At 41.9% G+C, this 14,636-nt stretch overlaps 1 protein-coding gene across 10 annotated transcripts in view; it reads left to right on the forward strand.

The window, feature by feature from the left end:
• The window catches only part of LTBP1 (latent transforming growth factor beta binding protein 1), a 403,430-nt gene that overhangs the window by 199,333 nt on the left and 189,461 nt on the right, over positions 1 to 14,636 (forward strand). For all 10 annotated transcript variants that reach the window (XM_059188603.1, XM_059188601.1, XM_059188606.1 and 7 more), the window contains 2 exons: positions 7,771 to 7,995; positions 9,186 to 9,460. In XM_059188603.1, coding sequence (XP_059044586.1) covers positions 7,771 to 7,995; positions 9,186 to 9,460 — 500 coding nt within the window. The remainder of the gene's footprint in view (positions 1 to 7,770; positions 7,996 to 9,185; positions 9,461 to 14,636) is intronic.

Here is a 14,636-nt window from a genome sequence, read left to right on the forward strand (position 1 = left end):
ACCCAGAAAGTGAAAACACCTGCTTCAGTTTTCAGAGGTTGTTTCTAGAGGATACCTCCGTCCCAAGGTGTCTGGGATTTTTGTGTTGACTCTGCAGCCTGCAAAAGCTGCTGTGTTTCTTTCCAAAGGGTGAAAGAGCCCTGGTGTTCAGGAATTTTGAAGACAGAGCTGCACTAACCGCTTCTGTGGCTCAAGGGTAGGAAGTTGAATTTTGTGATAGCATTGATGAATGGAGCTCCTTAGGTCATGCAGAGGATTCAACGAGATCAGACTAGATAGCTCAGTGCTCTGGTGAGGTTGAAGCTAAAGGAACAGAAATCCATAAACAAAGCTGAGATGATGAATGGCCTCATCCCAAGTTAGAAGCTCTAGTGTGCATGTGTGTGGCAGAGCTCCATATCTCTGGGATTGTAAACAGAACATGGTATTGAAGCATTTGCTAATGCACACAGCATTAAAAACTAGTGACATTCTTGGAATTCTTGTTTGTATTAAGGTTGATATTTTGCATTTGTTGAAATCTGCAATCCCTTTAACTCGAGCCCAGTAATAAACCTCAGGATTTGGTAAGTGGAGATGGGATGAACGTGGTCTTCCTAATTACCAGAGCAGGTAAAATGAAGAGATTCTCTCTGGCGGGGAGAGAGTGGTGGGTGCTGTTTTTAACTCCTATGAACGCTTTTTTTCCTTTGCCCCAAGATTTCTTTGGACTCTTTTTTTTTTTTTTCTTTTGCATGTATTATCAAGAACATGAATCTCTCCTCTCTCACACGTTTAAAAAAAAAAAAAAAGGAAAAAAAAATCCTCTTCCCAGTGGAATAATTCTGTATCTAATGAGTTTTAAATTAAACCTTCTGGAATTTAACTTGTATCTGGCTAAATAGTTACTCAAAAATGTAAAATGAGGTCCAGGAACTCAAAGCAGATTTATAGTGCACATTTTGTGTGTTCGTAATAGAGAAGCCTGTTTATATCCTTACTTCTCTGTCCTCTTTCTTTTTCCCTGGTTCTGACTCCTGTGATGGCTGTCCGTCCTGGTCCTGAGCTGTTCGTTTCTATTTCTACTCATTCTGTTGCTCTGTATCTGCCTTTACTGCTTGCCCTATATCCTTGGGGGAAGAAACGGGAATCTGGCTCCTGTCGCTCTCTGTCCAGCCCAGATGCTCTCAATCTGTCCTTGTCGCCCGCGCTCCTGCCTCTTTCGAACCCCTGTCTCCCCTCAGGATCTTGGCTCCTGTTATTTCTTCTTTTGCTGATGCCCTTCTGCCAACTCGTGACATCACCGGATTCTTCTCCTCTTAGGTACAGTTTGAACGCCGCCTTCTCGGAGAGGTTGTCCCGGACCCCTAGATCTCAAATGTTTTCTTGGAAGACCCTGTGAGTCCATCTACGTTAGGAGACAGATAACCAAGAATTGGCTACGGACAAATTTAGAGCAGAACAATTGTAAATCTCTACATTCCACAAATAAACCCCAAACCTAAATTATAGTAAATGCCTGCTAATCTCCAGGCTTTCTCTTTGGCTCCTGTGTAGGGCTAGACCCCCTCCACCATCCTGTCTGGGCTTCAAAAGAATGTGACCTTCATCTCTGCTTTCAGCTTCTGGGTTTGGTTTTTGGTTTTATTTGTTTTTGTTTGTTTGTTTTCTAGTGATGCCTACTGAATTAAAAGGCAAGTAGGCAAGGTTTGTTTTTGTTTTTGTTTTTGTTTTTAGAGCAGTGGGATAGGTTCTTAAGTGAGCAGTGGTTTGTAGCCTTAATTATTAGCTAATGTTTGTTACCCAAAAGCTTTAGACAACTACAGTATGAATCCACTTTCTGGCTGAGTAGACTTCAAGGATGCCCTTCAAAAGAGGGAGTGGTGTAGGGATGTGTCAGGGAAGAAATGAAATGATAACGTTGACTTTCTAAAGATATTGTTGCTTTTTTTTCCCCCCATACTCCCAGGGATATCAGCAAAAATGGTGCAGCCCTTCAAGGGAACATTATTCTTCTAATCAGAGACAAGTGGGAAACTTTAAGTAGCTCTTCAAATCAAAATCATGTGTGTGTCTGTTCTGTGAAATGACAGATGTAGGTTTTTCTTCAGATGGAGGTTTGTTTTCCCTGTTCTGCCTTAGCCACAATAACTTGAAATGGTCTGTCTGCTGGCACGAAAACTGAGGAGGTGGGTGGAGGGGCCAGGATGTTGCTGCAGGAAAGTCGAGTACATTCCGAGGACGCCTTTTGGGGACAAGCAGCTGAAGCATTTTTTATAGTCAACTGAGATAACAGGAAAGAAGGAATATGGCTTTTTATAGTCTGACTCTTGAGAAAATTCAGTCCGCTCATATTGGCCAATTATCTCCCAAATGAGTATATCTTCGTTTAAGTTCCAGCTTGTGACGTAAAATGTGACTGTTGCATCAGCCTGGTTTTTCTAGTACAGCAAGTTGTCTTCTAGACCAGAGCGAATGGTGGAACCCACTGAGACACTTGGCGTATTTAAAACCTCGAACTTGGATCCGTCTGCTCGTTCTGACCTCATAGAGTACTACCGCGAGATATACCGAGTTGTTGTCACAAGGTTAGACTGTCTGGAATAAGAAGCTGTGGATCCATCTACCTCGTTATTTGCAGTAGGTCCCAGGGGACCACGGGATGCCCTAGGGTGAATTAGTGAATTATGGTGGTGGCCGGAGAAATGTCAGGCTGCCAGGGCAATGGAATTTCTCAGCCAGCATTCTACGTTACACCCCCTGGTTACACGTTCTAAAATATATGTGCCATAGCTAGACTTACAGCCAGCATACCACAGGCTTCCCGAGTCAGCCTTAAAGATAACTTAGTCTTTTTCCTCCTCATGTGTTGAGAAGGTTTTAAAGAATGCTGGCGACACAGACCATATATCACTACGTGATTGTTTGGAGAGCGGCATGAACTTGGGAAGCAGAAAGAAGCCATTCATAGTTAAATCCTGAAGTTTGTAGGTTCATTTTTAAATTTGTTTTCTTTGATATAAAAGATTATTGAGCTATAAAAAGCGAGCTTACCACAAAGGACTCAACCTGTAGTTATTGAGTTGAGGCAGAGAACTTGATATTGTAATTTAGATTTTAGAAAATGCTGGAATGGGGGAATAGATATTTTACCTCTCCGTCATAAATAGTTATAAAGAGTGCCCACTTATGGGTTAGAATAAGTCAAACAGAAACTGTTTCCTTATGAACAGAGAGAGAGACACACAAGGTTACCAGAGCTGTATGGTAGGATATGACTGTATCCACATACTCTGGTGCATCCTTGACACTTGCATGAAAGCTGCTTTAAAGGCAGATTTAAATAAAACTGATTAAATTCCTGTTAGGTTCAAAAGAAGTTGATGTTAGGAACATCTCACAAAAGTGAATTGGTTAACGTTTCTGTGAAGGGGAAAGATGGTTACACATATGAAGTTATTTTAGCTTTGATTGTAGGCCGTCTACGTAGCACCAGAGGACCATATGATCTGCAGACCGAAACTGTGCAAAATCACCTGAATAATCAATGGGGAAATGACCAGTTCTATGACCTTTTCAGTTTTTTGTCAAAATACTAAAGCTTTCTTACTGTAGGTTATAAATGTATAGGGCAATGCAAAAATAAAAGGGAAGCTAAGATTAATTTATTGCCCTACAATTTAAAATGTTAGGGACACTGATAATCAACCTGTTTTATTTCTTTGAGGAGAACTTACCAAAAGTAGTTTGAACATGTTTGCCCTCGTATTGTGTCCCGGACGACATGTCTGTCTTTTCTCTGCTTCAGTGAATTATCCTGTTCCTTCCTGAGTCTGGATCTGCTTCCAGCATTGGTGCTTTCACAGCTGTGAACTCAGTGTTCCTTCCATGTCACTTCCTCTGGGACATCTTCATCTTCTTCCTTACAGTGACTTTCCAATTTGGTGAAATTCCACTGTTACTGCTTTTTATTTCTGGATTACACTTGTTTGTGCTGACCCCATACCTTCTGTTGATTATGCACTTCTATAAAATGTCCAGTGAGTTTATTCCCATGAGATGGGGGAGGGCAACACGACTGCCTGCTGTCTGTCTGTCTGCGTGTGAACTGAACGATGGACGAGCAGGGACCAGATGCCGACCGTCGTGGAAGTGACACGGTGGTTTGGTGATCATGATAGGCATCGGTTATTCGCGTGGGGATTTCTGGACCAAAACGCTAGCGGTGAAATTTGTGCTTTATGTACTTCAGCATTAATATACTGTGACAACTGAAGTGGGAACCCTGCTGTTTGGGGGCTACTGGTGTTAGGTGACCAAACGGTGGTCCCTGAAATTTAAGCACGTTGGAACCATGCAAAGTGAAGAATGCCTTAGTCTGGTGGTAAACTGTTTGTAATACATTTAAATCTTGGCCTGATGCCCCTTGCCTGTTGCACATCACGTGAATCCACCGTAGCCAAGTGACCTAGAAATTGAATTGAGAAGTGAACAGGGAGTTATGAAGTGTTTGACTCAACCACGGAGTCAGCTTTGACTCCTCTCCTCTTACCTAATACCTCAGTGGAGTGGGCGCTGGAGAAAGCATATCAGCTTCCATCCAGCATGGGCAGGCCCTGGACACACGGTGTCTGGGTGGCCCTCTTAGTCGTTTTGTCTGGCTCTCTCCTTCCTCCTCCACGGTCCCCTCTCTTCCTCGGCCTGTTCATTACTTCCTGTGTCCTGTCTCCGGGTACCGATTCTCCTTCTGTCATTATATTTGTGTGTGTCTCGGTTCCCATTGCTGTGATCTGCATCTGGGTGGTTTTCAACATGTGCTTCGGTGACTACCGTCACCACCTAACTGAATTCCCCACCTTCCTCGCTTACTTCTCCAGCGACCCTCACCTGCCATCATGAGAGAGATCTTCCCGAGAGTCCGTCTTCCTGAGTTCTCTCCTTGGGTCCTCCCAGCTCCCGATTGCAGAGTAAAACTCACACATCTTACCAGGCAGGCCTTTAAGGACTTGCACTGTCTGCCTCAAGCCTGCCTCTCCCACTTCATCACCTCGCCCCTTGCCTCAGGAACCCAGAATTTTAACAAGACAGCTGTATTCATGATCTCCCAGATATGCCTGCTTCCTTCCTTCGTGTTCCTCGAAAGCACTTCTCTTGGTTTTTCTGACCCCTGCCCATTCTCAAAGACTTACCCCAAATGATCTTTCCCGTATGGTCTATTTTGATTTCCCAGAAAGGTGTTTGCTCCTCTCTGATAGCCCACCAGATTTGCATTTTATAATTTCCAGTTGTCACTTCTGTGCTGATCTGTGTTGATAGCTACCCTGTATCGTCTGCTCAGTTAGCTTTCATGTTCTCAAAGGGCAGGGGCTGGATCTTCAGGAGCACCAGGAATGGCATTGGACAAAGTGGTAGGCGCACATTGTTTCATTGTTTTAGTCAGTGTTCTATCCACCTCCAGCTTTCCTCTGGAAGCTGAACTGCGTGCTAGAAGCAAAACATAGCAAATGAGGTCCCTGACCTCACAGAACTCCCGCTGAATGAGGCATGCACAAAAGTAGTCAGACAACCCACGCAGCGGTAAGCTAGGTGCCAGGACCATCAGTGAATGACAACCATGGAGGCACAGAAGAGGGACACCACGCCCAGGTGAAGGGCAACTGGGAACGCGTCTAGAAAAGGGGACAATGAAGCAAAGTCTAAAAGATAAGGAGGTGTCAAGTAGGTGAGCGGGGCTGGAGTGGAAAGAGTGTTCAGGTCGTGGACACGGGATGGGTAAAGCACAAGAGGACCCTGAATACTGAGGAAATGAATGGAATTCAATTTAGCTGAGTAGTAGTAAATAAGGTGAGACCCCAAAACCTTCAGAAGGACCAGGGGTCCTGTGATGGGAAGAAACTGGACATATCTGATGAGTGTTTACAAAGGAGGACCTCCAGGACTGGATACTTGGATGGGTGAAATGAGGGAGCAACAGTGAGGTTTCTGTTAAGGACCACTTGGTGAATGGAGGTATTAGGGGAAGATGATGAATTTGATTTTGGATATTTCCAGTTTGAGTTGCTTCTGGAATCTCTACATGAAGAGATATTGTAGTAGAGAGTGTGGAGCTCAGTGGAAAACTTTGGTTAAGAAGTACAAATTTGGGTGACATCAGCATCTGGTGTGGTAGAGAAGGAGTATAGCATTAGCAAAGATGAGGAGGTTAACATCAAACCTTAAAGCATACCAATACTTCAAAGGCATAGGAAGTGGAGTCTGCGCAGCATATTAAGTTGAAAGGGGCAGAGAGGAAGGAGAACAATGGGTGAGTGAGATGTGATGGATATCCAAGGAAGAGTGAAATGCGTTTGTTGGGTTTAGCAACCTGAAGCCTATAAGTCACTTTCGTAAGAGGAGCATCCTGTAGAAAACAGGCAGGGTCCAAGCTAGATGGTAGTGTGTGGAGAAGTGGACAGTTCTTTGAAATGCTGATCATGGAGGAGAAAATTTAAAGAGGGTAGAAGCTGGAAGGAAATGGAGTTGAGGGGCTTTTACTGTTTAAGCTGGTAGGAATCTGATCATGTTAAAAGGCTGATGGGGGACGCCTGGGTGGCTTGGTTGGTTGGACGACTGCCTTCGGCTCAGGTCATGATCCTGGAGTTCCAAGATCGAGTCCCGCATTGGGCTCCCAGCCCCACGGGGAGTCTGCTTCTCTCTCTGACCTTCTCCTCACTCATGTTCTCTCTCACTGTCTCTCTCTCAAATAAATAAATAAAATCTTTAAAAAAAAAAAAAGGCTGATGGGAAGAATTTGTTAGCGATAAAGAAGTTGTCTATAAGCTGAATTTAGACAGAATTTAAAACTCCCCTTACAGTTCTTGACCCCATATGTCCTTTTATCTTTCTTTATTCTAAATCAGTTAAAGTTCATACTTCTAATCACTCACAAACGCATCTGCTGTTTCACTGTGATCTTATTATCCTAATGAGACTGCAAATTCCTATACAGCAGGGCCCACACTGTTCTCCCTGGTTCTGGTTAGCACTTAGCTCCCTGTCTTAGTGAAAACCCTCAACACATACTTTTGGCACTCCCCTGTGTTTCTTTGTTTATTTTTTGAGGAGATAACTAATGTCTCCTGTGTGCCAGAAATTATTCTAGATGCCAAGGATATAAAAATCACTAAGCCAGAGATATCTCTTTTTCCCAAGGACTTTATAATCTTGGGATACAGTTAATAAACAAGTAATAAAACACAAAAGCAAAGTAATTATAGAATGCAAAAGATAGATAATAATCTTGAGTGATTATGTGTGTGTATATTCATATCTATGAATATATTTATATCTATCTATATATACATACATCTATTTATATTCATATATCTATATCTGTATCTATATCTATATCTATATCTGTATCTGTATCTGTATCTATATCTGTATCTATATCTATATCTGTATCTATATCTATATCTGTATCTATATCTATATCTGTATCTATATCTGTATCTATATCTGTATCTGTATCTATATCTATATCTGTATCTATATCTGTATCTGTATCTATACATATATAGAGATCTTCTTCTCCCTGAATTCTTTCCATTGTTGGGGAGTTAAATGACACGAGAAGACAGTGAGTAACAGAGACTATTGTTTTCTTCATGTAGTTTGTTGTTGACTGTTTCTAAAGTCCGCAGGAATGTAATGGTTATAATGGGCTGTGTGTTTTGGGAGTTTTGTTGGTTGGTTGTTACTTAGCATTTGAGAAACTAACCAACTCTCCACATTTTCTCTTTTCCCTTTTAGTCATTTGCCATCTTCCATGTATGAATGGCGGCCAGTGCAGCTCAAGGGACAAATGCCAGTGCCCTCCGAATTTCACAGGGAAGCTTTGTCAGATCCCGGTCCACGGTGGCAGCGTGCCAAAATTGTATCAGCATTCCCAGCAGTCAGGCAAGGCCCTGGGAACCCATGTAGTTCACTCCACTCATACCTTGCCTCTTACCATGACCAGCCAACAAGGAGTCAAAGGTAAGCTTATTTATTTTCTTTTTGCCCATTCATCAGACTTCTGCTAACCTGTCAAACCCACACGGAAGCGAGTATCTGCCCCTGGCAGGGCTGGTATTGAATCAGAAACAAGTTATGTGGTCTGTGGCCCAAGAAATGGCAGCAGGGACAGAATACGGGCCCAGGTCAATGGCTACAGTACTTTCTAGACCACAGAGATTTGGTATCTAGGAAATAAACCAGAAAGGAGCCCATCCTTCTGTGCTGGCTCTGAGCACCGAAAGCTATTACCCGCACATTTCTGGGAAGGCCCAGGAAACAGAAAGATGAGCAAGGCCGTGTTGAGGACAAATATGCTCTTGGATCACATGCTACCTGCTGGTGAATGCCTGGTTTATTTTGTAGTTGAAGGGCACTTAGTTTTAGTAATAAACAATTAGTTAACCTCACTGGGCTTCAGTTGATTCCTCTGTAGAGGAAGGTAAACTAGGTCACTTGGAGCTCGGGAATTCTATGACTAACTCATTCTTTTAAACCTGGCATCTCCTCCATGCCCAGTTTTTGGAAAGGGGTCAGAGAAGAGTGACTGGCCTTTACTCTGTAAAACTTGAGTGTTAGCATCACAAGATGAAATTGTATGTGAAAGCAACAGAAAGTAAATACATAAAATATCACACGTGGGTCTTTGGTGGGTCACAAGATGCACACGAGTACGTCCACACTCTTCTGTTCGGGCCCAGAGAATGACGCTTTGTGAAATTGTTATTTCCTCTGTTGATGTAGAAAGGTGTATCTTCCAAGTTTGGCAATGGAAACTCTGAGAGATGCAAAAGTAATCAAACTCTTGAGTCTTTACTACTATCCTTTGATAAAATGTACCCAACAACCATAGGCAGCATGGATTTCGTAGTTTCCTGACTCTGAAAAACAAATTTTTATCTCATGAATGGGCTACTGGGAGAGGCTTTAATTTCTCTGTGTACATCCAATTTTATCCCTTAAAAATACATAAATTCAGGGCTAGTTTGTATTTGAGATGTATCCTCTTATTCTCCAGAGTTGATGGCTATACAGCAGACATGCTTATGCACTCTATATTTTATGCCCTGGGTGGGGATACACATATAGCTGCATACGTGTGTATGTAATATTTGCTCTCGTGCCAATTTGCAGGATATTCATGACTGACTTTTTGTTCTGATCTCTTTTAGTGAAATTTCCTCCCAACATAGTCAACATCCATGTGAAACACCCTCCAGAGGCTTCAGTCCAGATACATCAGGTTTCAAGAATTGATGGCCCAACAGGCCAGAAGGCAAAAGAAGCTCAACCAGGCCAATCCCAAATCTCTTACCAAGGGCTTCCTGTCCAGAAGACCCAGACAGTACATTCCACGTACTCTCACCAGCAAGTCATCCCTCATGTCTATCCCGTGGCTGCGAAGACACAGCTTGGCCGGTGCTTCCAGGAAACCGTTGGGTCACAGGTGAGCAACACCGTCTAGCCTGTGTTAGGAACGCCTTCTAGATGTGGTCTTGTAGTAGTAGGAAAACCAGGGTTGGTAAGATCATCTTCTGCAGAAGGGGCTGGCAGACTGACCCCCGAGCCTGTTTTTAAGTTGTACTGGAACACAGACACATCCATTCATGTGCGTAGGTCTGTCCTTGCATTCATGCTGTATGATAAAATTATGTTGTGTCGGTGAGATCATGTGACAGCCAAGTCCTAAAATGTGGTCTGCAAAGCCCTTTACAAAAAAGTTTGCTGACCTCAGTCTGTAATATTAAGTAGTGATCTTTCATAATTGCTGTTGGAAGTCCATGATTGCCTGTTTATATATTTTCTTCATTTAAGGTGATCTATGTATAAAATATGTGTCTGACGTGAGACATAGTATGTGAGATGAATTCTGCAAAGATGTTTGAAAACCTTTATGCCTTTTTGCAATAGCTTGTAGGTTGTAGGTACAGAGGAAATCTGACCCCTTTGTGTAGTAATAACTTGACATCTTTCCTCTCCTGATAAAAATTCATCACTAGGATGGCGATACAAGAGTTGTTTGAAATGCATTTTAATATTGAATTTACATGTAACTTCAGGCCTATATAATAAAGTGGGAGAAAGGCTTGACTTTCTTTAAAACTCATTGTTGAATGTACATAGCAAAGGCAATGGAAATACATTGGTTCCTCTACCCTAACTACTTTGTGCTGCTTGCTTTGGGATCACATGATAGTGATGTCGATTTGTCCGATGGTTCTCCTTGTCATTTTGATATGGTTTGGATCCCCCATGAGAAGAGTAGATGAGGTAACTATATTATAATTTAGCTGTTGTTATCTGAATATTAAAAAAAAATACTGTGTGTGGGAAGTATTTGTAGAATCAGTTGTTACTGCTTTGACACCTAGAAAATACTTTTTAGGTTCTGGACAAGTTCATGGTAGGGTTATACTCTTTCTTCCAGGGCAGTAAGACAAAACTGGTTTATAGTCCCAAATAGAAAAGAGCACCCATGGGGATAGAGTCAAGGGTCTTGGCTAGTGCCATGGGCCCAGCACTGTGCGGGGAAATCAGCTTCCTTGTCTGTAAGTTAGAGCTAAGAATATGGAGGTGTGTCAAGATGAGACAACATAATGTGAGCCCTGCTTTGCAACCTTAGAGAACTCTGCAAGTGTTAGCTTAGAAGATGCTTATCTATCCAGATAGAGTCAAACTTAAAAATAGAGTAGGTGTTTGCTCATGTCCTGTAATTTCAGTAAAGCAAGGAAGGCTCGATTTCCCCAATCATAACCTTTGTCACCCCCCTGCAGATACCTGACATGGGCCCACTGAAGGGCACCTTTTCATTCCTCAGTTGAAGACCAGGCTTAGACAAATGCTTTTTAGAGAAGGAACGTCATCAATTTAGTTTAGAAGTGAAGACTGGATTCTTGTGCTAAGCGCAGTTTCTGATAGGGTCAGTGGTCTAAAGAAGCTTCACACTTCACAATGTTGCCCTGGGCTGGCCTTGGAGAGAGAGGATGATTTTGGTGCCATTTGCATTGTTTAGTCATTCCGGCTTGGGTTGGTCATGAGAAAGGAAAAATCAGGTCCTTTTAAAACTAGGTGCCCAGTATCTTTCTCCCTGATTTCCAAGTTGGAACACAGAGCCTAAAAAGTAACAAAAGGAGGCATTAACAAACTTACAACTTTGGTATAATAGTAGGGAGATGATTGCTTACCAGAATGGGTAAAAATAAACTGCTTTTGAGCCTCAGCTGGACAATACAGTCAAAGTGAATTGGGTAATTAGTGGTGTTGCCCAAATAATTCGAACTCTGTGGAATACTTTTTCCTTATCTGGATACTTTTCTGACTTTGGGTCTGAATGATCCAGCAGTGATCTCAGTTCTTAATTTATTTTGCATGTGTAGTCACTCATACACAGCTTCAAAATGAGACCTGTTTTCAGAAAACATTCTCACTGTCTATTTGTCTTCTTGTTACTGAGAGAAGTGTTGCCGGATACCTGTGATTGCCCAATTAATTTGTGTAATTAGGATGATCTGGGCATTTAAAAATAAACTGCTGGGGCACCTGGGTGGCTCCGATGGCTAAGTGTCTGCCTTCGACTCAGGTCATGATCCCAGCATCCTGGGATGGAGTCTTAGTGTTAGGCTCCCTGCTCCGTGCTTCTCCCTCTTTCTCTGCCTCTACCCCTGCTTGTGCTCTCTCTCTGTCTCTCTCTCTCAAATAAATAAAATCTTAAAAAAAAAAAAAAAAGAAAATATACACTACTGGTAAATAGGCAGTAGTATACAAGATACATCCTATAAGGGTGTTGGAAAAAACATGTGTGCTTTCTTGCTGTGGTTAGTTTGCAAATAAAACTCCAGGAAGAGGTGTAGGTAGATTGTGAATGAATTGCAGAAACAACAGCATACATCCACTCAGGGCGCATTGCTTTGCTGAGTTGAAACACTCTTACGAGCTGCAAATTTTGGCTGTTGAGGCTTTGAATGCCTTAGAGTCATGGGTAAGCACCTCAGTTTTTGTATTGCCAGGAGAGGTCATATACAGAACAAATTTGGCATAAATTGCCCTTGTTTCTATGGCACATTCTAATAATTAGATGGTAAACTTGGGGTTGAAGTACAGCATTTGCACATCATCCTTGAGGTACTCTGGCCAAAAATGTTTAACCTGAACCTACTCAGGCTCTTACACCGTGACCTCTCCAGCTCATCAGGAAAGAGGAAGCCAACTAAAAGTATCACACACATGCCTCCTCCCTCAGACAGATTCATAATGTGGGACATTATTGTCTGGTTTCTTCAAAAATCTTCTCATGGGAAAACAAGGGCAGAGTGACTTTTCTAGAGAGAAACAAAGGGACACAGTGACAAATGTAACATATGAACCTTAATCAAATCCTGGTTAGAACAACATGTACACGCAACACCCCACTCTAAAGGACATTCGGGGAGCAATTGGGGAAATCTAAACAGGACTGGATATTTGATGATATTTTGGAATTGTTGTTGTTTAGGTGTGATAATGGTGTTGGGGTTATTATGTAGGACCGTGTCCTTTTTCTTGAGAGATGTATGTTGAAAGTTTTAGGGGTAAAATCCCGTGATGTCTATAATTTATTTTCAAGTGCATTTTACATGGAAATACGGCAAAATCCTAACTGTTTTTGACCCTGGGAGGTGGGTGTTCAAGTGATCATTGTATTATTCTTTGAATATGTCAGAGTCTTTGATAATTTCTTGAGGAAGAGAAACAAAAATGATCACTTTCTCGACTTAGAATAATCGAATTTTAAGCTGAACTTAAAAGCTATAACTTTGATACATTTTATGAATTTTAAGAAAGTAATTTTAGGGGCTCCTGGGTGGCTCATTCATTAAGCAGCTGCCTTCGGCTTAGGTCATGATCCCAGGGTCCTAGGATCGAGCCCCACATTAGACCCCCTGCTCAGTGTTGAGCCTGCTTCTCTCTCTCCCTCTGCCTGCTGCTCTGCCTACTTGTGCGCTCTCTATCTTTCTGTCAAATACATGAATAAAATCTTTTTTTTAAAAAAAGTAATTTTAAAAGTTTCAACTTAGGAAAGAATAGGGTGGGTAGATGTGGGAATGGTAGACATGGGGAGGCCAGGGAAGAGAGGTTGGCCTTGGTCCATTTGTGAATTGACCAGGGTCCAGTCTAAGAAGTGAAGTTGAAAGTCAAGATGAATGTCTGAGTTTTTGTGAAGAGTCAGGCATCAGGATTTGATTATGGGCTGTTGGAAAGAAAAAGATGGTGATGAGTTGGACCATTCTGAACTTCCTTGCTTCAGAAATCAGATAAATGCTCACTCTCCTTGATTAACTGACCCTGGGGGAGGATTGTAAGGTGAAGATGAGTAGGTACATCTTTGTTTTAAGCAGCCCCATCCTTGACTGACATCAAGAATGGTGTATTCTTGAGTATCAGTTGGGAGACCCAGTGCGGTTTCAGAGATGGAATGAGAGTGAATGAATGGAGAAGATTTAGTGGGCAGCAAGTGAATCTAGTGGGGATAAATTCATGAGAACAGAGGGCATCTCTTTGGTTTGTTGTATTATGAAGAGAAAAGAACAGGAATAATGGAATTGGAAGTTTATAATATTTTTCACCTTGACAGAGGGTATCAAGGTACGAGGGCAGGGGATGGAGTGGGGAGGAAGAATAAGTCCTATTGTTTTACTGTTCTAGAAAGTGATGTCCCATCTTTTTTATTTTTAAAGATTTTATTTGTTTATTTGTCAGAGAGAGTGAGCACAGGCAGACAGAGTGGCAGGTAGAGGCAGAGGGAGAAGCAGATTCCCTGCTGAGCAAGGAGCCTGATGTGGGACTTGATCCCAGGATGCTGGGATCATGACCTGAGCCGAAGGCAGAGGCTTAACCCACTGAGCCACCCAGGCATCCCGATGTCCCATCTTTGAGTCCTCAAAATAATTTCTTATTCTTTATATCATATAAAGCATTGATATCTGTGTGAATCTGTTGGGTACAGGCATCATTACATTCATGTTAAAGTATTAAAAGGATAGAAATTAATAGAATGTATGATGTGGCTGAGAGAAATGGGTTTCTTGAATGTAGTGTAAATTTGAGGTCGTTAACAAGTCATAATTTTGGCAATTAGGTATCTGTGCTACCTGAAGTAAATCGTCGTATGTTTGAAAACATTTTGGAAGGTTTGCTTACTTTATTAATCAAGTTAGAATTACATCTTCAGTGGTTACAATTACCATCTACTTTTAGAAAAATCTCCTGGTATTTCGAATGCTTAAAACTTGAACATTTCCATGCTAGTTTTCATCCCTAAGGAGAGGCCAAATTTCAGAAAATACCCCTCCAATTTCTTTTTTTGCATCACAGGAACATTGAATATATATACCTTTTCCATTGTACAAGGGTTTCCTTTGTTTTAAATTGGTTCTATTAACAGTGACCTAAATTTGAAATGTACTTAGCATTTGAGTTTTTGGTTGTTTTAAGCATGTTTTATTTGTTGCCCAGTTGTTGGAAACAAACATTTGCAGTGACCTAATGATACCAGATGGTATGAAAAGACCTCGTCTGAGAAGTGTTTAGTATCATGATGTAGGGCTTGGGGTCCAGCGTCCATGCTTGGGTCTGCCATTGCCTAG

The sequence above is a fragment of the Mustela lutreola genome, chromosome 9 (assembly GCF_030435805.1).
Source record: "Mustela lutreola isolate mMusLut2 chromosome 9, mMusLut2.pri, whole genome shotgun sequence".
In the NCBI taxonomy this organism is placed as follows: domain Eukaryota; kingdom Metazoa; phylum Chordata; class Mammalia; order Carnivora; family Mustelidae; genus Mustela; species Mustela lutreola.